At 39.7% G+C, this 26,786-nt stretch overlaps 1 protein-coding gene across 1 annotated transcript in view; it reads left to right on the top strand.

Moving 5' to 3' along the window:
• The window catches only part of LOC124805652 (juvenile hormone esterase-like), a 101,651-nt gene extending 84,355 nt beyond the window's left edge, over window positions 1-17,296 (top strand). The window contains exons 9-10 of the mRNA XM_047266219.1: window positions 10,342-10,474; window positions 17,149-17,296. Of these exons, the coding sequence (XP_047122175.1) occupies window positions 10,342-10,474; window positions 17,149-17,296 (281 nt within the window). The remainder of the gene's footprint in view (window positions 1-10,341; window positions 10,475-17,148) is intronic.
• The last annotated feature ends 9,490 nt before the right edge of the window (window positions 17,297-26,786 follow it).

Raw genomic sequence — 26,786 nt, 5'->3', positions numbered from 1 at the left:
CAGTCTGCTCGAAGTTATGTACAGCAAATGAGGTGCCAAATGACGATTTGAAGTTCAGTGTTTAACTTATGATCTTAGAATTTTAAACAACACTAGATGGTATGTGTCTGGTGGAATTTCACTCAGCGGTCTTCTTCACCTCACTAACGTATTAGCATCTCAGCTGCTATACATACTTCGAGCATCACTTAAAGGTGCAAGTAATGTTTCTCTAATCAATTTCATCAAATAATTTATTTAGAGATGTCCATTCTTCTTCAACTGAACTGCCTACTTTGTTATTCATTATAGAGGTACCTGCACCCTTGGAGAACTTCAAATGCACCTCATCGTTCCTCAGTATTTCAGTATTCCACTTCCTTCAAGTGTTCCTGGTGGTTCTCTTAAATTTTAGCTTAGTATTCGTTATTACTAAATTGTAGTCTGAGCTTATATGCGCTCCCGGGTACGCTTTACAATTCACTATTTCATTTCAGAATCACTGTTTGGCCGTGATCTAGTCCAGATGGGAACTTTCCGTGTTTACAGGGCTCTTCCCAGTACACCTCCTCACTTTCAGCAATGTATTAGCTATTACAAGATGAAATTTAATGTAGAACTTTGCTGTCTTTCTCCTCTCTCATTCCTATTATCAAATCCATATTCTCCCTTAACACCATTTTCAGTTTCTTCCCCTACTACAGAGTTTACATACTGAATTAGACGTTGTGCATCCTGATATACTTCTTCTGACCCTTCGTCCTCTGCTTGTGTCTTCGGCATATATACCTCTACATCTACATCTACATTTATACTCCGCAAGCCACCCAACGGTGTGTGGTGGAGGGCACTTCACGTGCCACTGTCATTACCTCCCTTTCCTGTTCCAGTAGCGTATGGTTCGCGGGAAGAACGACTGCCGGAAAGCCTCCGTGCGCGCTCGAATCTCTCTAATTTTACATTCGTGAGATATAAGTAGGGGGAAGCAATATATTCGATACCTCATCCACCCTCTCGAAATCTGGACAGCAAGCTACACCGCGATGCAGAGCGCCTCTCTTGCAGAGTCTGCCACTTGAGTTTGCTAAACATCTCCGTAACGCTGTCACGCTTACCAGATAACCCTGTGATGAGGCGCGCCGCTCTTCTTTGGATCTTCTCTATCTCCTCCGTCAACCCGACCAGGTACGGATCCCACACTAATGAGCAATACTCAAGTTTAGGTCGAACGAGTGTTTTGTAAGCCACCTCCTTTGTTGATGTACTACATTTTCTAAGGACTCTCCCAATGAATCTCAACCTGGTACCCGCCCTACCAACTATTAATTTTATATGATCATTCCACTTCAAATCGTTCCGCACGCATACTCCGAGATATTTTACAGAAGTAACTGCTACCAGTGTTTGTTCCGCTATCATATAATCATACAATAAAGGATCCTTCTTTCTATGTATTCGCAATATATTACATTTGTCTATGTTAAGGGTCAGTTGCCACTCCCTGCACCAAGTGCCTATCCGCTGCAGATCTTCCTGCATTTCGCTGCAATTTTCTAATGCTGTAACTTCTCTGTATACTACAGCATCATCCGCAAAAAGCCGTATGGAACTTCCGACACTATCTACTAGCTCATTTATATATATTGTGAAAAGCAATGGTCCCATAACACTCCTCTGTGGCACGCCAGAGGTTACTTTAACGTCTGTAGACGTCTCTCCATTGAGAACAACATGCTGTGTTCTATTTGCTAAAAACTCTTCAATCCAGCCACACAGCTGATCTGATATTCCGTAGGCTCTTACTTTGTTTATCAGGCGACAGTGCGGAACTGTATCGAACGCCTTCCGGAAGTCAAGGAAAATGACATCTACCTGGGTGCCTGATCTAATATTTTCTGGGCCTCATGAACAAATAAAGCGAGTTGGGTCTCACACGCTCGCTGTTTCCGGAATCCATGTTGACTCCTACAGAGTAGATTCTGGGTTTCCAGAAACGACATGATACGCGAGCAAAAAACATGTTCTAAAATTCTACAACAGATCGACGACAGAGATATAGGTCTATAGTTTTGCGCATCTGCTCGACTACCCTTCTTGAAGACTGGGACTACCTGTGCTCTTTTCCAATCATTTGGAACCTTCCGTTGCTCTAGAGACTTGCGGTACACGGCTGTTTGAAGGGGGGCAAGTTCTTTCGCGTACTCTGTGAAGAATCGAATTGGTATCCCGTCAGGTCCAGTGGACTTCCCTCTGTTGATTGATTTCAGTTGCTTTTCTATTCCTTGGACACTTATTTCGATGTCAGCCATTTTTTCGTTTGTTCGAGGATTTAGAGAAGGAACTGCAGTGCGGTCTTCCTCTGTGAAACAGCTTTGGAAAAAGGTGTTTAGTATTTCAGCTTTACGCGTATCATCCTCTGTTTCAGTGCCATCATCATCTCGGAGTGGCTGAACTATTGTTGGCGTTCGTTTGCTGTCGATTCTGACGAGGATAATACCATCAGTGAGCTGTGCACAGTAACTCACTCTCTGCCCTATCTTCATATTTGTGATGAATCTTACTCTAGTTATACCGCTGGCTGCTGCTATTTCAATAACCCTATATTCGTCTGACGATAAATCCTTGCTTCATTCCATTTCGCTACACTGAAACCACCTATATCTTTAATGGACGTTTGCATTTGTCTGGTAAGATTTTCTAGCTTCTCGTCCACATAAAAACATCTGACATTACACGCTTCGACTCGTTGGTTACATCTTCCTTTACAGTCTCCTTCTGTAAATCTGAATGGGGAACTAATCTTGAATTATTTACCAGTGGAGAGATCATCATGACACTTTGTGAATTAAAGGCTGCATTTCTACGTACACATCTATACTCCGCAAGCCCCGCTGTGTGTGGCATAGGGTACTTTATGCATCACTGTCACTTCCCCTCTTTCCTGTTCCAGTCACAAGTGATTCGCAAGAACGACTGCCAGTAAGCAGTGGACTTAAATCTCTTTTATCTTCATGGTCTTTTCGCGAGGTATACGTAGGAGGAAGCAATACAGGGTGTCCCAGAAATGTTGCGGCAAACTTCGAGGTGTTGTTGCAGCTGATTGCCACAATCGCCAATGTAGACATGGAGTTACCTGCTGCTTAGAGTCCTTGTCTCCTATGAGCGCAATGCCCTGTTGCCTCGATAGATGACGGTTTTGGACAAGGGTGTCCATCTGTAGTTTATTTCTCTCCAGGAACCTCTAAAATCTCGAATGTTTCTTGGCATACAGAAGAAAAAAAACTGCAGTTGGAAACCCGCGTCCAAAACCGTCATCCAACGAGGCAACAGAGCATCGCATTCAAAGGAGACAAGTCCGTTCTACACAGCAACTAGCTTCATCTTCTCCACTGGCGCTCGTGTCAACCAGCCGCGATCACTGAACAACAAACAACATTGCGAGACATTCTGCCTACCGTCCGTCAGTGTACGAAGTCACGTTTCTTGCCGAAAGGGTGGTCTGATGGCAGGCGCAGGCGCATGTAACTTCAACGTTCTGTAGCGTCTTTGGATGACGTTTCTGGACACGGATTCCTACCCTCGATTCGTTGCTCAGGATACCCTCTACAACCCCTAGAAGTCTGTTCATAAATTTCTGGAACGCTCTGTATATTGGTTGACTCTTCTAGGAAGTACGTTTTCGGAACTTTTAAAGTGATGCAAAACGCCTCTCTTGCGGCGCCTGCCACTGGAGTTCGTTGATTATCTTCGTGATGCTTTCGTGATTACTAAATGTACCTGTGATGAAACACGCTGCTCCTCTTTGGATCGCCTCTATTTCCTTTATCAATCCTACTTGGTGCAGGTCCCATACTGACGCGCAACATTCAAGTATTTGTTGAACGAGGGTTTTGTAAGCTACCTCCTTCGCTGATGCACTACATTTCCTGAGGATTCTCCCAATGAATCACAGTCTGGCATCGGCATTTTCTGTGATTAGTCTTATGTTGCGTGGAAATAGAGTACGTGTCTTTAATATGGTGTCCCCATTGCCTTCTGCATCCTCATGTCGTAGATCTTTACTGATACTTCCACCTTTTAGTGGCAGTTCCCCATCCCAAGGGCAACGGGTTGTCCTGAAACTCTGTCGACTCCTCCGACCTCGAGGATGAGTCCTTATACCGAAATTCTGCAGCCACCAATGCTGATTAGTATTATTTGAAATTAAATCAGCGTCTGGCTCCGAACACGCAATGCAGGATTTTTAGATTATTTGTCAAAGACGCAACACTTTCAATCTTTCATTTTTGTCTTCTTTCTTTCTATATGTTTCTTTGCCGTATTTTCGTCAGTGATTCCGTGCAGATGTCATACGACATTTTTCAAATTCAATCAAAGAGAATCTCTACTCAGTTTCATTATTATTATATTATTATTACGGAGGGTACCCAATACCCTCGTCGAACACGCTGAGCTATCGCGCCGGCATCCTTAGACCTTAGGTGACTTACCCCGTATCTGTGTTGCAAAAGTAAAAACAGTAGCACATACATTTCGTCTTAGCAGCTCCGAACTATCTTCTTCGCTGTATTTACGATGCAGCATGCTGTGGTACCCCAACTTCTTCCTGAAATTTAATAGAAAATCCTTTCTAGTGACGACCCCTCTTCATTTCTGTTCCACGCTTATTTATTTTTTACCTTTCAGTAGCCTATTCTCGAAGCGGTCGAAAGTAGAAAATATCTACCTTTCTCCAGAGAAACAATTTCGAAAGACAGTATTTAATATTTCAGCCTTGATGTAATGGTATTTCGTTTCGGTGTCATCGTAACGAGCGAGCACCTAGAAGGCAATTTTGATCCACAAAAAATAAAGCAGAAACTGAGGTCTAGTTGATGATCATTACGATAACACCTAAACGAAATACCATTACACTAGGACTCGTAGATTGTTTCTTTCTCAGAATGTACTGCACACTTCTCGCATACTTGCCCTTATAGCAGTACTGCTTACCATATGTACTTCAGCAAAAGATTCGGCCTCTTTTCTACAATGTCGCTTTCTCTGCTTCATGATACGCTGTATTCTCTAGTAATTACTCAGTCTTCCACGATATAAATGTGTGTGATATGTGGCCTCTAATTAATCTCAGTTTGAGCAGTTTGTTTCCTGTTACGCGTCTGATAGCGCCTAATAACTTCGTTGTCTTCCTTACTGTCTTACTACATTCTCAAATTGTGGTTCATCACTGTTGAACAACGACGTTATAATAGCTCTGTGGTTTCTTATCACTACCTCCAGTGAACAGAAAAGTTTCCATACTATCTAATTTGTTTAGCTCTTGAGTAGATACCTAACCAAGACACTCTAAAAGTTACTCTAAATGAGTGTTTCTAACAATCTGTAGTTTACAGACTAAAATATCCTCCCTGCCCCTTCCACTTGATCAAGAATTCTTCTTCTTTCGTTGAGCCCTACTTTGGAGTACGTTAAATCAATTAATTTTTAACGTTCTCTGTCTTTCGATTAGCCCGGTATTGTTTAATTCTTCCTTATATTGCTTTCCTTTCTTCTTCAGAGATTTACATTGTTCGTTTGGTTTTCACTTTGACTTGGAACCTCTCTTTCTTGTCTGTGATTTTTTTTTTCAGTTTTATCTACGAGCATGTTTTGTGATTTAGAGTTCTTTTACGTCTATCTCCGTTTCATTAAACCAATTTGGTTGTTTTTTGCGGAAGCAGTTAAATGTTATTATTAATCTATTTGAGTTCATTCTGAGAATGTGTCCATAAAAATCAGTTCCTCTTTTCCTCATTGTGACTGGAAGTTTCTCGGTAGTTTGGGAAAGGGTCTCATTTTTTACCTGAATTAGTTTGTTATTGTGGAATCTGGGGCCAAGGATTTTTCTTAATATCTTCCTTTCTTTGATCTCCAGCCTTTCAGCTGGGCCATGGTTGGTGATGGACAAAGTTTTGGTTACGTAAGGACTCTGGTTTGATTACTGTACTATGATACCTTACTTTTACATCCCATGGGAGGGACTGTTTGTTATATGTGTTTTTGGTGAGTTCGAAGGCTAGTTCAACGTTACTTCTTCTAGATTCCATTGTCTCTTTCTCGAGGGCATTCCAGCTGATCCATTCCCCAAGATCTTTGAATTATTTTACGATCTCTATTTATTTGTTGTCCCACTTTAAAACATTTTGGTGAGTTTTTATGTTTTTCATTATCTTGGTCTTTTAAAGGATATTTTGAGAGCTAGTTTTTGAGCTTGTTTTTGTAGGTCTCGGACTAGTAGGACCAAATTATCTGCAAAGGCTAGACAGTTAACTTTGATACCTTTGTTTTTTTGTTCCTAGTCGAATTCTACTATGAATCTTCATATTCCACTCTCCGATTACTTTTTCTAGGGGGCAGTTAAATAGCAATGACGAAAGTCCATCTCACTGGCATACCACAGTTTTTATCTCAAAAGGGTAGGAGGGTTCTCACATGAATTTTACTTTGGAGTACGTGATCGTAATGGTATCTCTAATTAGGTGTATGTGTGGTTTGCTCCTTTTAATCTAGAGATGAGGGATTCTCCGGCATAATGGATCTTGTGCTTTCTGAAAGCCATGAAAGTGATAACATATGATTATGCTCTTGATTTTTGATAGGCCACGAGGTTTTTGAGATTCAGACTTTGTTCTGGACAGAATCTTCCTTTACAGAAACCCGCTTGGTATTTTTCAAGTTGATCGAGGTTCTGCCCTGTGTAGTGTGACTTAGGGAAAATCTTATGGAATTGGTGGATGAGAGCCGCCTTCCATTCATCTGGGATTCTTTCAGTTATCCAGATGTCTTCGAAGATGTTTTGGAGAAAGTCTGTGGCATTTTTGTTGACATTTTTCCAAGTTTCAGCTGTGATTTGGTTCTCGCCTATAAGGTTTTTGAGATTTGAAATTACTGCATGTAATTCCTCGGTGGACGATTCAGAGTTAGGTAGAGTTGATTGTTGTTGAGAACTTAAGGTCCATTTTTTCTGTGAGTTCTTCACAGTTGAGATGGTTCCTATTTTGCAATTACCGCTGTTGTTGCGGGCAATATTTCAGTTTTTGTTTCAGAGCTGTAGGGCCGGTGGGCTGTATTTGATTAGTACTTGTTTAACAGTCTTACGAATCTTCTTTGTCTTGTTTTTGATTAAGTCTTCGTTGATCTGAATGAGAAGATTCTTTTGATATTTTTGTTCATTAATCTTCTTATGTTTAAGAAGGTTTGTCTGTTTTGATAATTTTTTTGTGATTGCTGTGAGGGCTATGTACTTGAGGACAATATAATGGAAATGGAAGAAGATGTAGATGAAGATGAAATGGGAGTTCCGATACTGCCTGAAGAGTTTGACAGAGCACTGAAAGACCTGAGTCGAAACAAGGCCCCCGGAGTAGACAACATTCCATTAGAACTACAGACAGCCTTGGGAGAGCCTGTCCTGACAAAACTCTACCATCTGGTGAGCAAGATGTATGAGACAGGCGAAATACCCTCAGACTTCAAGAAGAATATAATAATACCAATCCCAAAGAAAGTAGGTGTTGACAGATGTGAAAATTACAGAAGTATCAGTTTAATAAGTCACAGCTACAAAATTCCTAACGCGAATTCTTTACAGACGAATGGAAAAACTGTTAGAAGCCGACCTCGGAGAAGATCAGTTTGGATTCCGTAGAAATGTTGGAACACGTGAGGCAATACTGACCCTACTACTTATCTTAGAAGAAAGATTAAGGAAAGGCAAACCTACGTTTCCAGCATTTGTAGACTTAGAGAAAGCTTTTGACAATGTTGATTGGAATACTCTCTTTCAAATTCTGAAGGTGGCAGGTGTAAAACGCAGGGAGCGAAAGGCTATTTACAATTTGTACAGAAACCAGATGGCAGTTATTATATTGAGCAAGCAATGAAGGAAACAATAGAAAAGTTCGGAGTAGGGATTAAAATCCATGGAGAAGAAATAAAAACTTTGAGGTTTGCCGATGACATTGTAATTCTGTCAGAGACAACAAAGGACTTGGAAGAACAGTTGAACGGTATGGATAGCGTCTTGAAAGGAGGATATAAGATGAACATCGACAAAAGCAAAAAGAGGACAATGGAATGTAGTTGAATTAAGTCGGGTGATGCTGAGGGAATTATATTAGAAAATGAGACACTTACAGTAGTAAAGGAGTTTTGCTATTTGGGGAACAAAATAACTGATGATGGTCGAAGTAGAGAGGATATAAAATGTAGACTGGCAATGGTAAGGAAAGCGTTTCTGAAGAAGAAAAATTTGTTAACATCGAGTATAGATTTAAATGTCAGGAAGTCGTTTCTGAAAGTATTTGTATGGACTGTATGGAAGTGAAACGTGGACGATAAACAGTTTAGACAAGAAGAGAATAGAAGCTTTCGAAATGTGGTACTACAGAAGAATGCTGAAGATTAGATGGGTAGATCACATAACTAATGAGGAGGTATTGAATAGTATTGGGGAGCAGAGGAGTTTATGGCACAACTTGACTAGAAGAAGGGATCGGTTGGTAGGACATGTTCTGAGACATCGAATGATCACCAATTTAGTATTGGAGGGCAACGTGGAGGGTAAAAATCGTAGAGGGAGATCAAGAGATGAATACACTAAGCAGATTCAGAAGGATGTAGGCTGCAGTGGGTACTGGGAGATGAAGAAGCTTGCACAGGATAGAGTGGCATGGAGAGCTGCATCAAACCAGTCTCAGGACTGAAGACCACAACAACAACAACTTTCCCCTAGTATATTCTGAAGCCTCCAGAATCAAAATTGTTTTCATCATAAATCTGGTTTATTGTAGGGCCGTTATGAGAATCTTGTGATTCTTGAATGTGTATGTAAGATGTTCTAATTTTCCAGTTTCTAGAAGAGAATTTTCGCTCAAAGTACCTATGTAACTTCATCTTGCTTGAGGTTCCAAGACTCTGAGACTCGTCTCTGTGTAATGCTGCAGACTCCACAGAATCCACTTGTTTGCTTTTACGCACTTTGATGCAGTGGATTGTCCACCTGGGGTAATTTTTTTTTCACTTCAAACTCTTCCATGTATAGGGTTGTTCTGATTGTTATAGGCTCTAGTTTACGACCACTGTTGTTAACCCTAGAGGTATTTTTCAGCCACCCTTAACCTGGGGAACAGAGTGTTACAACAGGCCACCCAGTCTGAGGACAGTCGCCTCTGGATTTCGATTTCTGTTGGTCCGCGAATGGTATTTTATTTCCCACCTATCCTGTGTATCTGCAGAGCCTTTTCCTGTTCGCCACCTGGGGATGCGCCCGGTAGGGGAACAGAACAACCCCCCCCCCCCCCTCGGATCAAGACCGGAATGATTCTTTCACCATCCTCCCCTAATCTGAGCTTGTGCTCCTTCTATAATGACCTCATTGTCGACGGGACGTTAAACACTCCTCCGGATGAATAACATTGTATGTTATATTTTTCATTGTTTCTGTAAAGTGTACGTCGCTTCGATGCTTTAATTAGGTGACGAAAGATATATCCTTTTACTGTGTTATGTTCTATATTTAACGCCTGTCTTCACCCAGATTACCTGGCATTTTGACTCTACTTATATTTCATCAATCACTGTTGAGTTTTCATGTAAATGAATATTTCACAACTGTTGGTATCTCTCCACCTTACCGACGTATATTGCATTTGAAATTTAAGATTTCGCTCCTACTTATGTCTAGTTTTAGTCACTTTCTGTACGAATTATTGCATCCGCTTTAGCACTATTCACAAGTGAAAGTAATTGTGTGACTTTATCCCGAACGCTTCTGTGAAAAATCTAGAAAACTCACTATTGACTAAGTGCCTCACCAGGCGTATCTGTAAGCAGCAGTTGCACGTGACGCCGTAACGTTTTTTCTTGCACTTCTAGCGGTCGCTGTTGCCCCTGCACGTCGTATCACCTTTTGTAAGCGTAATGTAACATTATTCCTACCACAAGAGTCAGAGATGTCCATTTTCCCTTTCTTTAGCTGTGGGTAACATACTCTGTGTCAGTCCTTGGTACTTATCCGGCCAATAAGAAACAACTACGTTGCGGTTCCATCCGTTACCAACCGCAGCTTTAACACGATATAAGTTGTTAACTGAACTAGATGGTTTAACAGTTAGTCTCAGCTAGAGTAATTGTTGTACATTCCACCACATTTGCAGCAGCGACACTGAAAATGCGTCTCAAACTACCTGAGGCGAAAATATACTTTCGTCAAAAGTACTACAAAGAAGTGTAACTCTTGTAGTATTGTTGACGAAAAGTATTTTTACGCCTTGTATGGCTTGAGACATTCCCAACTATGTCTGATGTACAAATACTTTTCAGGTATGGTTCATGCAGGGGAAATTCTGTATCTGTTTCCGACCAACACATCGGGACCAATCACGAATCCTAACTCCAACGACGGGAAGGTGGCAAATCAGTTGGCAACACTGTGGACCAATTTCCCCAAATACGGGTAAGTCCCATCAATAATGATTCTGATTTCTTCATTTTATCTGTTAACAGTGCCCTGAATCATTAATCAGTTGAAAAGAGCGTCAGTCAGTCGCATTTATAACGTTACCCCGAACAAGTCGTAAAGGCTATATCAAATACTACAGAATAACCACAAATAATAATGCTTGGTCACTGAAAACAAAACGTTGGCTATTGCAATAGCCGTTGATGCCGTCAGATCTTGTAGAGAACAGCCCGACAGGCATCTGCGAACTGGTGGTTTTATTAACAACTTGCATTGAATTGAAGTATTCAACTGTCTTTACTGAAATGAATGTGTGATACATCCTAGAGACTCGCGTGTCTCTGGACCTAGGTCCAACATTATTTTCTCTTAGTTGACACAACGTTGTCCCCTTATGTGTAAGGTGCATTAAGTGCAGCTGTTTCGTGTAGGTGGCTGGCAGACTACGTGTATGATGTAGTGTTTGTGTTGTTGATCGGGTTGAAAGACAAGGAAAAGGTTGCAAGATAGCGTTGGCACGTAACTTTCTCATCCCAAATGGCACAAACGGCACCAAACACCGTGACACCCTCACTGAGTGGCGAGTTTGACTCAGGACCTCGAACGGAAATGTGGTGATCAGGAATTTTTCTTCTTAGCAGGTCAAATAATCCGTCCCCCCTGGATTCGAAATAACCACCACCGAGTCGTATGCCGAAACCATAACGCGCGTAAGCGATCTCGCCTACAAAGGTAGGGATATTTCGCAGATCCACCCCACTAGACACACACACACACACACACACACACACACACACACGCACACACACACACACACACTGCATGAGCCTGGCAACAAAGCAGCAAAATTTTCTTATTACCTTAACCACGAATATAAGTAAACCTTCAATGTTCATCCACAATCCATCCAGCGTCTCCCATTTATCAAATCGTCAATATCTGATCGTTTCTGACCTAAATCTATCATCAGTGACGAACACTACATCACAAGGAGGGGCTCTGAAATCTAGGGGCACTTAACGGCTGATCTGTAACTGCAGCGTGCGGAACTCTGCCAACATTAGTGTGAGTCTCTCTCCAAACTCCTCGCGCCCTGGCAGGCAGGGTAGTGTACCCGTAGGTACAGTCGTCGCCCGAGTGAGAGATTGTTGATAGTATATTGAGAGATTAGCGCAACGGCGCAAAACCGGCTAAAGCTGCGCCTGACATGAGTATCACATTCCCTAAGAAAAACGCATGTTCAGTCAGTCTTCTTTTAGGAACCATAAATTGTTTAACCATAAGATATAAAGATAAATTAGTGCAGTCGGAAGAGAAATCAATTGACGTCAGATGGGATACGGACGCCTGAAATGCGGACGAAAATGAAGATAAATGTTGTTGTTGTTGTGGTCTTCAGTCCTGAGACTGATTTGATGCAGCTCACCATGCTAATCTATCCTGTGCAAGCTCCTTCATCTCCCAGTAACTACTGCAACCTACATCCTTCTTAAACTGCTTAGTGTATTCATCTCTTGGTCTCCCTTTACGATTTTTACCCTCCACGCTGCCCTCCAATACCAAATTGGTGATCCCTTGATACCTCAGAACATGTCCTACCAACCGATCCCTTCTTCTAGTCAAGTTGTGCCACAAACTTCTCTTCTCCCCAATCCTATTCAATACCTCCTCATTAGTTACGTGATCTACCCATCTAATCTTCAGCATTCTTCTGTAGCACCACATTTCGAGAGCTTCTATTCTCTTCTTGTCCAAACTATTTGTTGTCCATGTTCCACTTCCATAAATGGCTACACTCCATTCAAATACTTTCAGAAACGACTTCCTGACACTTAAATCTATACTTGATGTTAACAAATTTCTCTTCTTCAGAAACGCTTTCCTTGCCATTGCCAGTCCACATTTTATATCCTCTCTACTTCGACCATCATCATTTATTTTGCTCCCCAAATAGCAAACCTCCTTTACTACTTTAAGTGTCTCATTTCCTAATCTAATTCCCTCAGCATCACCCGACTTAATTCGACTACATTCCATTATCCTCGTTTTGCTTTTGTTGATGTTCATCTTACACCCGCCTTTCATGACACTGTCCATTCCGTTCAACTGCTCTTCCAAGTTCTTTGCTGTCTCTGACAGAATTACAATGTCATCGGCGAACCTCAAATTTTTTATTTCTTCTCCGTGGATTTTAATACCTACTCCGAATTTTTCTTTTGATTCCTTTACTGCTTGCTCAATATACAGATTGAATAACATCGGGGAGAGGCTACAACCCTGTCTCACTCCCTTCCCAACCACTGCTTCCCTTTCATGTCCCTCGACTCTTATAACTGCCATCTGGTTTCTGTACAAATTGTAAATAGCCTTTCGCTCCCTGTATTTTACCCCTGCCACCTTCAGAATTTGAAAGATAGTATTCCAGTCAACATTGTCAAAAGCTTTCTCAAAGTCTAAAAATGCTAGAAACGTAGGTTTGCCTTTCCTTAATCTTTCTTCTAAGATAAGTCGTAAGGTCAGTATTGCCTCACGTGTTCCAATATTTCTACGGTATCCAAACTGATCATCCCCGAGGTTGGCTTCTACCAGTTTTTCCATTCTTCTGTAAGGAATTCGCGTTAGTATTTTGCAGCTGTGACTTATTAAACTGATAGTTCGGTAATTTTCACATCTGTCAACACCTGCTTCTTTGTGATTGGAATTATTATATCTTCTTGAAGTCTGAGGGTATTTCGCCTGTCTCGTACATCTTGCTCGCTCACTAGATGGTAGAGTTTTGTCAGGACTGGCTCTCCCAAGGCCGTCAGTAGATCTAATGGAATGTTGTCTACTCCCGAGGCCTTGTTTCGACTCAGGTCATTCAGTGCTCTGTCAAACTCTTCACGCAGTATCGTATCTCCCATTTCATCTTCATCTATATCCTCTTCCATTTCTATAATATTGTCCTCAAGTACACTGCCCTTTCTACAGACCCTCTATATACTCCTTCCACCTTTCTGCTTTCCCCTCTTTGCTTAGAACTCGGTTTATATCTGAGCTCTTGATATTCATACAAGTGGCTCTCTTTTCTCCAAAGGTCTCTTTAATTTTCCTGTAGACTGTATCTATACCCCTAGTGAGATAAGCCTCTACATCCTTACATTTGTCTTCTATCCATGCCTGCTTAGCCATTTTTCACTTACTGTCGATCTCATTTTTGAGACGTTTTTATTCCTTTTTCCCTACTTCATTTACTGCATTTTTATATTTTCTACTTTCATCAATTAAGTTCAATATTTCTTCTGTTACCCAAGGATTTCTACTAGCCCTCGTCTTTCTACCTACTTGATCCTCTGCTGCCTTCACTACTTCATCCCGCAGAGCTACCCATTCGTCTTCTACTGTATTTCTTTCCCCCATTCCTGTCAATTGTTCCCTTATGCTGTACCTGAAACTCTGTACAAGCTCTGGTTTACTCGGTTTATCCAGGTCCCATCTCCTTAAATTCCCACCTTTTTGCAGTTTCTTCAGTTTTAATCTGCAGTTCATAACCAACAGACTGTGGTCAGAGTCCAACTCTGCCCCTGGAAATGTCTTACAATTTAAAACCTCGTTCCTAAATCTCTGTCTTACCATCATATAATCTATCTGATACCTTTTAGTATCTCCAGGATTCTTCCATGTATACAACATGAAGATAAAATGAAGATAAAATAAAACCTAAATTAGGACATACAGTTTATTACTGTCACACAGAGAAAAGAGGAAATTAAGGTCTAGGTATGATTCCAAAACTGAAAATTAAAATTATTCATAATGAAGGACTTTCAGCCAAGATAGCAATACTTGTTTGAAAAGTAAACAAAAGAGATACCTTGTAAATTATTCAAGTGTTTCCAAGAAGATGTTTACATTTTCACCAGGAAATGGAAGCCAAGATGGGAAATTCCATTATGAGTTGAAAATTGAAACTTAATAAGAAAGTACGACATATATTAAATAGCGACTATTTTGTTGAAAACTTTATATATATTACAGTCGACAGAGGTCATACGTTCGTAAAATTTGCAAAGAAGAGCATATTTGTCGTTATCATGTCTTCGAAAATGAAATCTGTAGAAAGTGACCAAGATAGGGACAAAATGGAATTGAAATGAAATTATATTTTATCAAACAATAAAGTAATTGTGCAGAATGTGACAATCCTAAACCATTTTACAGTTGTAAGTGATCTGAAACTCAAAAGCTCCAGAACAAAAATAAATACGAAATGTAGTACGAATCAGCCTTATCAGCTACCAACTCAGAAATGAATATTAAGAAGATTTTTTTAAAGATCAAAAGGTATTGCAGATTAAAGAAAATGCACATTTTACAGGTGCAGATGAATGTGCACATTATTTTAACAAAGCTACTTATGCAGACACAAAAAGATGTTACAGATACGTAGTAAGCCCAAATACAAAAAATTTAAGTGTAACACGGCAGCAATGAAAGAGACGAGAATTTCAAGGAAAAATTTAGAAAATCAGAAACTACTGTTGGCTACACATCACACTTCTTGAGTTAAGGTAGCAGATGGAGCTGTAGCTACCAACAGAGTATTAGTATTAGTTTTCCAATACTTCTTTAAACATGTGTAGTTTAAGAGACGAATCTAAAACGTAGAGAACAACTGATACAACGTTGAGATGATGTATTGGCTTCCAGTTAAAATGAGGAAAGTGGAGCAATATAAGAGGAACGGACTAAATTACTTACGGGCTATCTGGAGAAGAATAAATTTCTTGCAAATTACATTAGGGCTGTATTTTTTTTTAGACCTATGAGACATCTGTCCATACCCTACACTGCCTTGAGAAATAAGAAATTTAATCAACCTATATTAGTATGTTGAAGAACATGTGCATCTGTTATTAACTGCAACTGATCGGTGGAGGATTTCGAGGAGGGAGCGCTTTAATCAGCTGCCCTTAAACCAAATGTACTTTGGAGGTTTGTGGACGATACTTTCATAGTGTGGCCTAATAGAGAAGATAAATTGATGGAGTTTCTTCGCCACGTCAGCTCCATTTATAACAACATTCGGTTCACCCTGAAAGTGGGGAAGGATGGTTGTCTTGTCTTTCTTGGATGTCTTGGTTAGACAAAAGAATGATGGCTCTCTGCGGCATTCAGACTACTGTAAGTCGACTCATACTGATTGGAATTTTCAAGTGGTAGGTTATCACCAGTCACAGACTGTAAGCATGTTTAAAACACCCATACACAGAGCTCATTCTGTCTCAGATTTAGATAGTTTGACTAAAAAGGTCGCCCAACTAATGACAGTGTTTAGAAAAAAAGTGGGTGCTCCACCCAACAGATTAACAGGAGACTCTCAGTTAAAATCAATAATCAGGAGGTGGATAAAGAGGAGAACACGCCAGCAAAATCTTTGGCTTTTCTTCCTTTTGTGGCCTATATTTCGTTTAAAATATCAAGAACCCTCTGGAAATTTCAAGTGAAAGTGATTTTCCGTCCACCATCTAAGATCTCAGATCTTTAAAGATCGGTGAAGAACAACTTGTTGTTGTGGAAGGCAGGAATTTACAAAATATCTTGTCAGTGTGGTATAGCTTACATAGGACAGACCACACGCTCTGTGAAAGACTGATAAACAAAACATGAACGTTGCATTCACCTCTTGCAAGTCCGCTATTGCCGAACACTATTTCCACTGGACATTCAATGACGTACGATAGAACTATGATTCTGACCACAGCAACAACTTTTGGGACTCCATTATTAAAGAATCCTTGGAAATACGTCTGGTGGAAAATCTGATGAACCGTGATAGCGGTTACCAGTTGGACCGTGCTTGGTACCCCATCACATCCACGATTTGTTCCAATCGAAAACGACAGAGTGCGCCAATGGCCGCGGCGAGCGGTAACACAGAGGACAGCTGAGTCACGCAGTTCCACCAGCGAGGGCACTGCAGTCGGGCAGTGTGGTCTGTCTTGCCAATTTTGACTTTTGCGCATAATACTCGCAACGGTCTACAAAAAGGCGGAACAGAGCAAGTCTTCGTCAGTCTTCGATGGCTCACCTGAAGATGAGTGGCAGGTGCCCAGTAGAAATATCGTGCAATGATTTAAACGACGGCCAGCTGCAAGTCCGAAATTTGTTTGAACAGTGATCATGCTCTTTCGATGCGTTTCGACGGACTTCGCCAGTTTCAGCAGGATAATGAGACACCAACCACGTCCAGAATTGCTAGAGAGTGGCTCCAGCAACACCCTTCTCAATTTAAACACTTCCGCTGGCCACCAAACTGTGATGCCTTGCAATGTGCTGCTCATAAGAGATCTCCACCCCTCGTACTCCTACGGATTTATGGACAGCACTCCAGGGTTCATGGTGTCAGTTCCCTCCAGTACTACTTCATACATTAGTCGAGTCCATGCCACGTCATGTTGCAGCACTTCTGCGTACTCGCGGTGGCCTACACGATATTGGGCAGGTGTACTGGTTTCTTTCTCTCTTCAATATATTTTCCAGTATGTAAAAAGTGTATTTTCAATTCCCACACACATAAAAGTTAATTGCATGTATTGAAGTTATTATAAAGCAACGTTCCATTAACTGTTGGTTATACTTCCTGTAGGTACACAGGCTAGATCACAGACCGGTCTTTCGTTTTCCAGGGATCCAGCGCCGTCTGGAAGTCCAGTGGTGTGGGAGAAGTTGACGGAGAATGCTTCCAACTATCTGGATATGGAATTGGAATTTGTGACACGTCAAGACTTGCTTAAGGAACGGATGGATTTCTGGAGGGATATACTATCTTCCTGATTATTTGTATGTTGTAAGACTCTTTGTCATACAATACACAGTGCTAAATAAACTTTCATCTGCTTAATTTATAGAACAGTATATCCTTACAATATCAGCCTTAATTCCATTTAAGGTTCTTACTTACAGTTTATCTTTTAAAATATTGCACACTACTACACTCAATGAAGAGCACAAACATCTCTGATTTTTTATGTAGTTACCTTTGTTGCGTCTGCAGTCGACCATACAAAAATCACATAGCTATTTAAGCAATTTTACTATAATAAATGTTTATAGAAATCAATATTTCCCTTATAAAAATGTAAAGTTACACATTTAACTGCAAACTGGCTCTGCTCCAACGCTTTACAACATGTTGTACCTCCTAGTTAGAGAATCACTGTTTGATATATGATTAGAGAAGATACGAAGAACTCAAATGGACAGGGAAACTCGAATTTTCGTATGCAATGACAGTCCGCAGCTGTAGAGCCACCTTTCTGAAACAAAATGAAGTGGATGAACAGAAATTTAATGCAGTGTAAGATGGGAGAAGAGGAAACTTATGAGGCTACGTTACCAACTTGGTGGCCATTTGGAAGACCGCCATCTTCCAACAATTCGCAATTTTTGAATGGAATGAGGGACTTGTAATACATCGAATAGACAGAGAATTGCAAGAGAAAAACAACTGAATTTTTCGTTTGAGCGTAATGTCACTCATTCTAGAATTACTTAACATTTGTACAGAACTAAGCAACAACTGGTTATAACACAAGAAGGCGTGCCCCATGTCTTACACAGGACATTGTCAAGTTGTTGTTATCCACTGCACCCATTCCTCATGAACCTTAACCAACACATGTACTCAAATGTGAGCTCAAGCATAGAGTGAAGTCAAGCATCCCTGGCGTGTATAAAGTAGATCCATACCTAGATATCCGAGTTGAGGAAATTAATTTAGAATTTTTTGTAAACTTGTGGATTGTCAACAGTGTTCACTCTTTCAGACATCCATGCATGTAAAGCCACATTTACAATGAATTTAGAAACATGCTTCAGTTTACAACACTGTTTGCAGCCTTTCCTGCAACATTTTGCTACGTTATCGTTTTTCCCATCCCCATCCACACTAGTGACAAACATTTCTACATATGAATTCACAACATCTACAACACTTAACCAACAGCAAACTTTCACACTGTGTATTCACGTCAAGAGCTATGCTGTGACAATTGAAGAGGGACAACTAATGATATGTGATCCTGTGTTAATAATACTCAACGAAATAAGCAGAGCCGGCCGTCGTGGCCGAGCAGTTTCTCGCGTCCGTCGGCCATCGTAATTTACTTTATTATTTACTACAGAAATTGATTGGTAGTGGTGACTGTTGCTGACTTACATGGTGGGCCTTAATCAAAATGATATTTCATTCAATTTTGATTTACAGTATATTAATTTCCTCAGCTAGTCCACTTTAAAGCAAAAAATCTTTATTTATTAATTACAATTGCGGCCCACATACGCATGAGAGTATTTTTTCCTTACCTCCATTAACCATTGCATTGTAGCTGGAGTCCTGGCTCTGGCTCTCGGCTGTTGCACTGCAAATAAGAATCTTAAAGCTACGTATTTTCTGCAACGTCAGGTGGCTGTAGAGAAAAAAGTATATTATGTTAATAATTGGCGAGTTTTTCACTTCCGCTACATAATGGCGTCGTTGGCTGCATCGGCCACTGCGATTGTTGCACTGTAAATTAGACAAATGCATGTTAATTCAAGGAAGGTGGACATGAAATTGGGATCACCTCTTACAAATTGAAAGTGAACAATAATATTAAATCAATATATTACCTACTTAATTAGTACAAATATTCTTACATTTGCCAGCAGTCGCAAAATGTCTGTCTACACACAACCAAGACAAGAGAAGTGAAGACGACTAAAAAAATTAACAAAAGAGCGTATCTTGCAGTCTCTTTAGATCGTTTTGTTATATTTCTCTGCCTTCGAAACTTACACAGAGAAATTATTATAATACGGATACATGAGAAAAATTTATGTTCACCTGAGCAGCTAGCGTCCACTTATTATTCAATTTTTAAGTGTCTCTTCTTTATAAATAATGTTTTTAAGTCTTTTCTTGGTATTTCACTGGGGATGATATAAGTTCTAGACGCTTCAGTCAAAAACTGCGCTGCTGCTACAGTCACAGGTTCAAATCCTGCCTCGGGCATGGATGTGTGTGATGTCCTTAGGTTAGTTATATTTAAGTAGTTCTAAATCTAGGGGACTGATGACCTCAGATGTTAAGTCCCATAGTGCTTAGAGCCATTTGAATCATTTTTAAATAAGCAGACAAACAACACAACTTATTTGTCATTGGTGGATAAAAACATATGGTACTACAGAAGACGTGGCAAGAATTACATGCTGTGTGAGTGGAATTTTGAAGACAGTTCTGGTTTCCGTAACTTCACTAGGATGTTGTCATCCGATTTTGAAATTATAATGAATTTTACAGGACCAGTAGTTCCAAAGAAAGCCATATATTTCAGAAAAGCAATTCCTGTGAAGCAACAACTGCTGTTACATCCTGTTTCTTTTTCTCTTTTTTTTTTTTTTTTTTTTTTTGACAGCAGGAGGTTCCTATCAAAGCCGTGCACATTTATTCCACATTTCAAAGCCAGCCATGTCACAAATCGATAGTTCCTATATTTTGTGAAGCTTTGGTTGAAGGATTCAAGGACTATGTAAATATAATTCTTTTATGTTACTAGCATTGTAACATCCATTTATTTGACCATACATTTATTTTTATTTTCATATTGTAATTAAGACAAATTATTACTTTCAATAAAGAAAATTTCTTCAGCTTCAGTTCACTCACACATCTAGTGAATGTGACAGGGGAATCTGCAGTCTATGATTCCACTGCCATATCAACATTTAACACTGCTGCCTCCTAGATACATTCATTTCTGTCACATATAAAACGTCTTTTTTTTTGCCGCCATCCTTTCGTGGGGCGGCATCTCACATTCTTGCTGATGACAAATTTTTCCAAAGTCTGAAAAAGAATCCTGCTGTCATTGTTCTTACTGTGATATTGAGAAATCAACGACTTAACCCTCCAAAGCCCATGTGGCTTCCTGGCGGACCCAAACACACTTTTTTCCCTGCCCAATCCCCATCTTACCTTTCACTGCTCTCTCCTCAGTAGTGCTTGAGAGGCTGACAAGAAAACATCGGTCCTATAGGTCAGTAACTCTCATTTTTTCGATTGTTTTGCTAAAAAACATGGTTGGTGTCTGAGCGGAGCCCATGTGGGGCTGTGTGTAGAAAAATTTGGCACATGCAAAAACAATTTTTCCTCTTCGATTTTCAATTATTTGAGCTACTTAAGTGTTATTTTCACTCTCTGCATCATTGATCAAATTGAGAATGACAAACAAGTGTTTTTTGCCCATACTGGTATTTTGGAAACGTATTATTTTTCCAATCTGAATGGAACGTTTTGCTCATTCAGATTTTTCTTTGTTGAGAAGATGTCAAATCGTTGGATAGGTCCTTGGTTCGTCGGTGAGGAGCAAATCATAGCAGACTGGGACTGAAAGGAGAGAGAAAAGTCACTTCAAGTAGATAATATTGAAGAAATAGACTGTGAAGTGGAGGGCGAAATTTTGCTAAAGTATGATACAGTGTCTGATGAGTTCTTCATTGCTGCTGAAGAAACTTAGATTCCTTGCAAGAGCCAGATTTAGACGACTGTGAACATTTAGACTTAGTTTTGCGGAAGGATGGAGAGACAATTTGGACAACTTTGAGAAATTCAGCAACGAAAACTCCCTTACTCACCTTCCTAACGCAAAAGGGGTCACCAGATTAGCTAAAACTGCTCTCTTCTTCTTTTAATTATTCGTGAGTGAAGATATTATTAAGAAAATTATACTTCACGTTAAGGAAGTAAACGATAAACAGAAACTTTGCTCCCAAAGTTAGAAAGATACACTGGGCCCACTGATGACGTAAAGCTGAAAGAACTTACTTGATTTACCTTTCTTTGTGGTACTGCTAATATCTCTGATGTGAGTCTTAATGGTCTTTCTTCTCAAAAATTTGGTCTTCCATTTTCATATGTGTAGTGTCCAAAAACTGATTCAAATGCCTTCTTCCACATTTGAGATTTGGTTCTAAACAAAGACATAATGAGAGAAGAAGAAATGAAAAATTAGCTGTCATTCGCAAAGTATAGGACATTTTCAGTGCAAACTGTGGGACTTATTATACCACTTCCAAATACGTGGATACTGATGAAACTCTTCTTAGATTCAGTCAGAAGTGTCCCTTCAAAATGCATATCCTTAAAAAACGATAATATGAATTTAAGGTTGTCACTTTGCAACTCTCACACATTTTATTTTTGTGGTGGGATACCCTACACAGGTAAAAATACCATTCAGATGGATGGCTCCCTTCTTTTGCAAACATGCTACGTTCATCACTTGTGTGAAATCATAAAAAATACCATCGCACTGTAACAGCCGAAAAGAACAAGAACGTCATACACGATTCAGGAACCATAAATCCGGGTACTTCGGAACCTGATGTCATTGAATTCTATATTCTGGCAAAAGTTTGAGTTGATTGTTTCAACAGAATATGTCACTCTTACACAACCAAGAGGTATGCTTGTCATTGGCCCTCGTAATATTATTATGGCTTATTTGATACAATGGAAGCAACCAGCTGTGTTTTATTCACCTTAATTGGAAGTAAATTGTCTGGACAAGATTTTTTGAAAAATATTGCCTACTGCTTGGGAGGTACTCATATAAAGCATAGGCAAGCTGATGTAAGGATTAGTGAAACCCCATATCTCAAAACAGGAGTGGTTGTTGGAACTAAAGAAGATACAATGGCCCAGTATCTGGTCTGTCCCTTCAAGAAAATTAGATGGCACATGAAATAGAAGAAATAATACAAAACATATGCCAAATTTAACCATCCAATTTCCATAGAAAATGAAAAATTGAGTTGGTCATGTCTGATGTGTGATGGAAATGATGATTATCATGATGATGATGTTTCAGATTATGGGGCGCTCAACTGCGTGGTTATCAGCGCCTGTACAAATTCCTAACCTTTACTCAAGCCAATCTCGCCACTTTCAAAAAATGGCTCTGAGCACTATGGGACTCAACTGCCGAGGTCATTAGTCCCCTAGAACTTAGAACTAGTTAAACCTAACTAACCTAAGGACACCACAAACATCCATGCCCGAGGCAGGATTCGAACCTGCGACCGTAGCGGTCTCGCGGTTCCAGACTGCAGCGCCGTTAACCGCACGGCCACTTCGGCCGGCTCTCGCCACTTTCATCAATGATGATGAAACGATGAGTACAACAAAAACACCCAGTCATCTCGAGGTAGGTGAAAATCCCTGACCCCGCTGGCAATCAAACCAGGGACCCCGTGCTCGGGAAGCGAGTGCACGATCGCGAGACCATGAGCTGCTGACTGAGGCAAATGATTCACAAGTGAATGCAGAGAAGAGAAATTCTGTGATGGGAGTGTGCAGTATTTATTTGTTCCTATTTTTTTTTCAAGTATACACTTCTACATTGCCAGCACGGTATAATCTGTAGTATTATGAATATTGAATAAGTTTGCAACTGCTAAGACCGCTAAAATAATTTATTCACATAAATTACTAGTTTTGGCAATGATTTGTTACCATTTTCAGATCTGCAAAAGGTGAGACTGAAAACACTACGATACAGCAGCTAACATAATAGCACACACATTTATATCCAGGATTTGCAACACATGGAATAACAATATATGCAAGTTTACATCTTCACATAGACTTCTCCTCCAGCACAGCAAGTGGTGCTACACAATGTATGTCCCTGTTGGTATTGTGAGCCGTACTGGAAGTTGGCACGTTAGTTTTAAAATAACAGCTGTGCACACAGATTTTATTGCGTCCATTACAAGTGGTAGCATTCATCACCACTTTACAACTGACAGATCCCAGTGTAAACATTCTTAGTGACACATAAGTAGATCAGGTGGTGCAGAGGTAGGGCGAATCAATATTATCATCTCACATTAGATTAAGGCATGGATCTCCTACACCATCAATTCCATATAATTACATGTGCCTAAATTATTATCATAATGCACAAGTTAAGTCAGTATTCTACATTTTCCATTAACTCCATAAATTCGTGTGCTACATTTATAAAACATAATTTATACATAAACCTTTTTGTGTCATCTCAGAAATTATTCAAAAAAATTATAAAAAATTCTTAATAATTCCTTACTAAATTTTCTTTTATATGAAATCACAATCATTGTGATAACCTAAAGGCACTTAAAAGCTCTCTAAGTACAGCTAATGTTGTAAACATTTTTTAAATTATGATATTTTGGACACTGACGATATGCTGTTAGATGATGGCATTTTTGACATTAGTCGCCTAAGGTGAATATCTAATCAACATATTTGTTCTTGCACAGGTATATGTAAGAGTGAGCTGCTAATGCTAGACCATGGGCTCAGGTTAGGAGCGATTGCAATCCCACATGGTCTAAAAACTGTACATTGGTTGTATTAAACATTGTAAGACTGTTCACCTAGATAACAGGTGATCAGATTGCACACAGGTGTCAGGTGACAAGATCTCACTTAGATTTCAAGCTATGTGATGTCATGTATAAGGTCATGTAAACATTGTAATTGACAACAAAAGCACAAACAACAAATAGCTCCCTTGTTGGTAGATATACTTTGAATGTATTCTTGATGAAATGTCATATCTGTATCTGTAGATATTGAGCTATTCCTGGATGTATTAAAATTAACCTATGCGTTATATCTTTAGCTATAGGTTGTCACATTGATTGTGGTTTTGTATACCTGTGTACATTGTTGTTATTTTAAAATTTGACATGCCGACTTCTAGTATAGGTAATGATACCAACATGGACATGTATAGTATAGTACCATTCACTGTACTAAAAGAGAAGGCTGTGTAATGATGTAAACCTAGATATTTTGTTGCTCTGTGTGCTGCAAATCTTGGACATAATGATGTGTGTTAGTATGTTAGCTGCTGTATCCTAGAATTTTCAGTCCTACATTTTACAGATCTGAAGATGGAAACAGAGAGGCGCCGAAACTGGTAATCTACGTGAATAAATGATTTTAGCGATCTTGGCAGGTGAAAATTTATTCATTACTCCTATTTTCTAAGTTTATGGACCATTCAAGTTTATACATCTTTCTAAATCTGATTTTGATATAGTCAGTAATATAAGTTGTTTTTGCTTCATTTCTTAAAAGACAATTTGCAAAATACTTTCAGGTTCATTCAAAGTTTCTTCGAGTTTGCATATATTTTTAACTTCAATAAGCCTACAATAATTTGAGTCTGAATATTGTTCTAGATCTGATTTCGTAATGGATGTAATTGGTTGGTTATAATTCCTTTTTGAGGGCAATTTTCAAGAAATTTCTGTATTTCATGCCACAAGTCTGAATTAACGATGAAAATATGTGAAGTTTGACAGGTATCTCGTTTGTACAAGAAATAAGCATGTTCTCATATTCAGTGTTCACTCAAGTTTATATCTCTTTCTGGTATCAATAAAATATTTACCATTTTTTTTCATTTGGTATTCAACGATGTACCCACTTCAGCACCATTTATTTGCATTATTGATTTTCTTCAATGACGAAACACTTTTTTCCATGTATTTTCAGACCTACAAGCAGCACTTTTGCTTCCTGGAGCTTAACATTTTGAGATTGTATTCGTAAGTACCCCTGAATTCATTCTATGATGTTTTGAGACCCGTCCAATGCGATTACGCCAAAAACATATGTGAGGTCCAGGCAGACCCCACGTGAGAGATGGTGTTCCAGGTACCCACGTGGGTGATGAAGAGTTCGGCATTTAGTGGTATTGGGCCACGAATGGTGTTCCCTTGACCTGTACCAACACAGTCATGGAACACTGATTTTGTGTTGCCAACATGTTGCTACTAACTGTAGTCTAGTACTAGCTGTGAACAATGTTGAAGAACATGTTTTGAACTCAGTGTAAATATGTCTTAGGATAAAGTGATTCTTTGAGGATCTTTGGTTAGCAACACAGTAAATAGGATTGCAATACTTCATTGCTTGATTTTTTGGGGAACAAAAGCAGGAAAAATGTAATAGCACACACACAAGTTGAGCGTGTTAGATAAATAAAGAAAGACCAAGACGCTGCACAAGCAGAACTAGTGGTACAGTAAATGTGGACGCTGGCTCATTTGGGAAGAGAGTAGCCCCCCCCCCCCTTCATCGAGAATTGCAGGCAGCTCACCTGCACATGAGTATGGATGTCGAGCAAATAACGAACTCTGCAGCAAAACGCACATTGGATTGGAAGGAAGAATTAAAAAGAAGAGACAAGCTGTCACCATTCAACACCAGCAACAAATAACAAAGGAGGTAACGAGTGTGACAACACTCAATGCAGGTATCTCTGAATCTTTCAATTTAAATGAAGGATCAAGTTCCCTTCCTTGCAGGGGGACTTTGAGGTTGGCACTGAATAGTCTTTCAGTTAGCATACAACTTTCACAAGAAAATGGTAGTGTACCAAAGGAAACTCCTTTACAAACAAATTTACAACTAATATATGGTCAAAACAAAGGTAATAGATATTACAGTGATGAAATGGGTCCATTTTATGTATTTATTGAGGGACTTAATTGGGATGTAGGTAAATACCGCCCTGTGGCCTTGATAAAGATACTATTTGCCTCTGACTCTGAGTACAAGCCAAAAATCCCAAATCTAACGGTTGTGGGGGAAAACAGAATTTGTACTAATTTCTCAACGAAGGAGGCTGCAAACAGATTTGTGGAGGACAACCCGCTACATCATAAACAGATGGCAGCATACATGCCAAACCACAGAACACATTGGCAGGGAGTTATTAGGAATGGAGATCTTGAATTAACAGAGTTAGAGCTGAAGGACACTATTCAATCTACAATTACAGTCAACCATGTACGCAGAATGATGACCAGAATCAGTAATTTAGAAATGACGAACGACATACCCCAGTTCCTATCGAAATATGTGACAATATATGGCATGAAGTGTGATGTTATACTGTACATACCCCTCAAGAAGCAGTGTTTTAGACGCCTTCAATGTGGCCATCTTAGTAACCACTGCAGTCACAGAGTCGATGTAATCAATGTCGAGGGAGCCATGAGACGGCTCAGTGCACAAGTGAAAATATGTGCTGTGTTCATTGTAAAGGGAACCATGCATCAAGAGATAAGTCTTGCCCTGCATATCTCAAACAAAAAGAGATTTCGAAAGCTTCAGCTACATAAAATATACCCTTTAAGGAAGCTGAAGAATATAAACCAAAGGTTTTATGGTACTGTGGCAGGGAATCTTGATAGGAGTAAATTGGAATAGGAGAAAGATTCC

This window comes from Schistocerca piceifrons, chromosome 7 (genome assembly GCF_021461385.2).
Source record: "Schistocerca piceifrons isolate TAMUIC-IGC-003096 chromosome 7, iqSchPice1.1, whole genome shotgun sequence".
NCBI lineage: Eukaryota > Metazoa > Arthropoda > Insecta > Orthoptera > Acrididae > Schistocerca > Schistocerca piceifrons.
The sequence above is the reverse complement of the archived record's forward strand: the minus strand, read 5'-3'. Positions and strand labels throughout refer to the sequence as shown.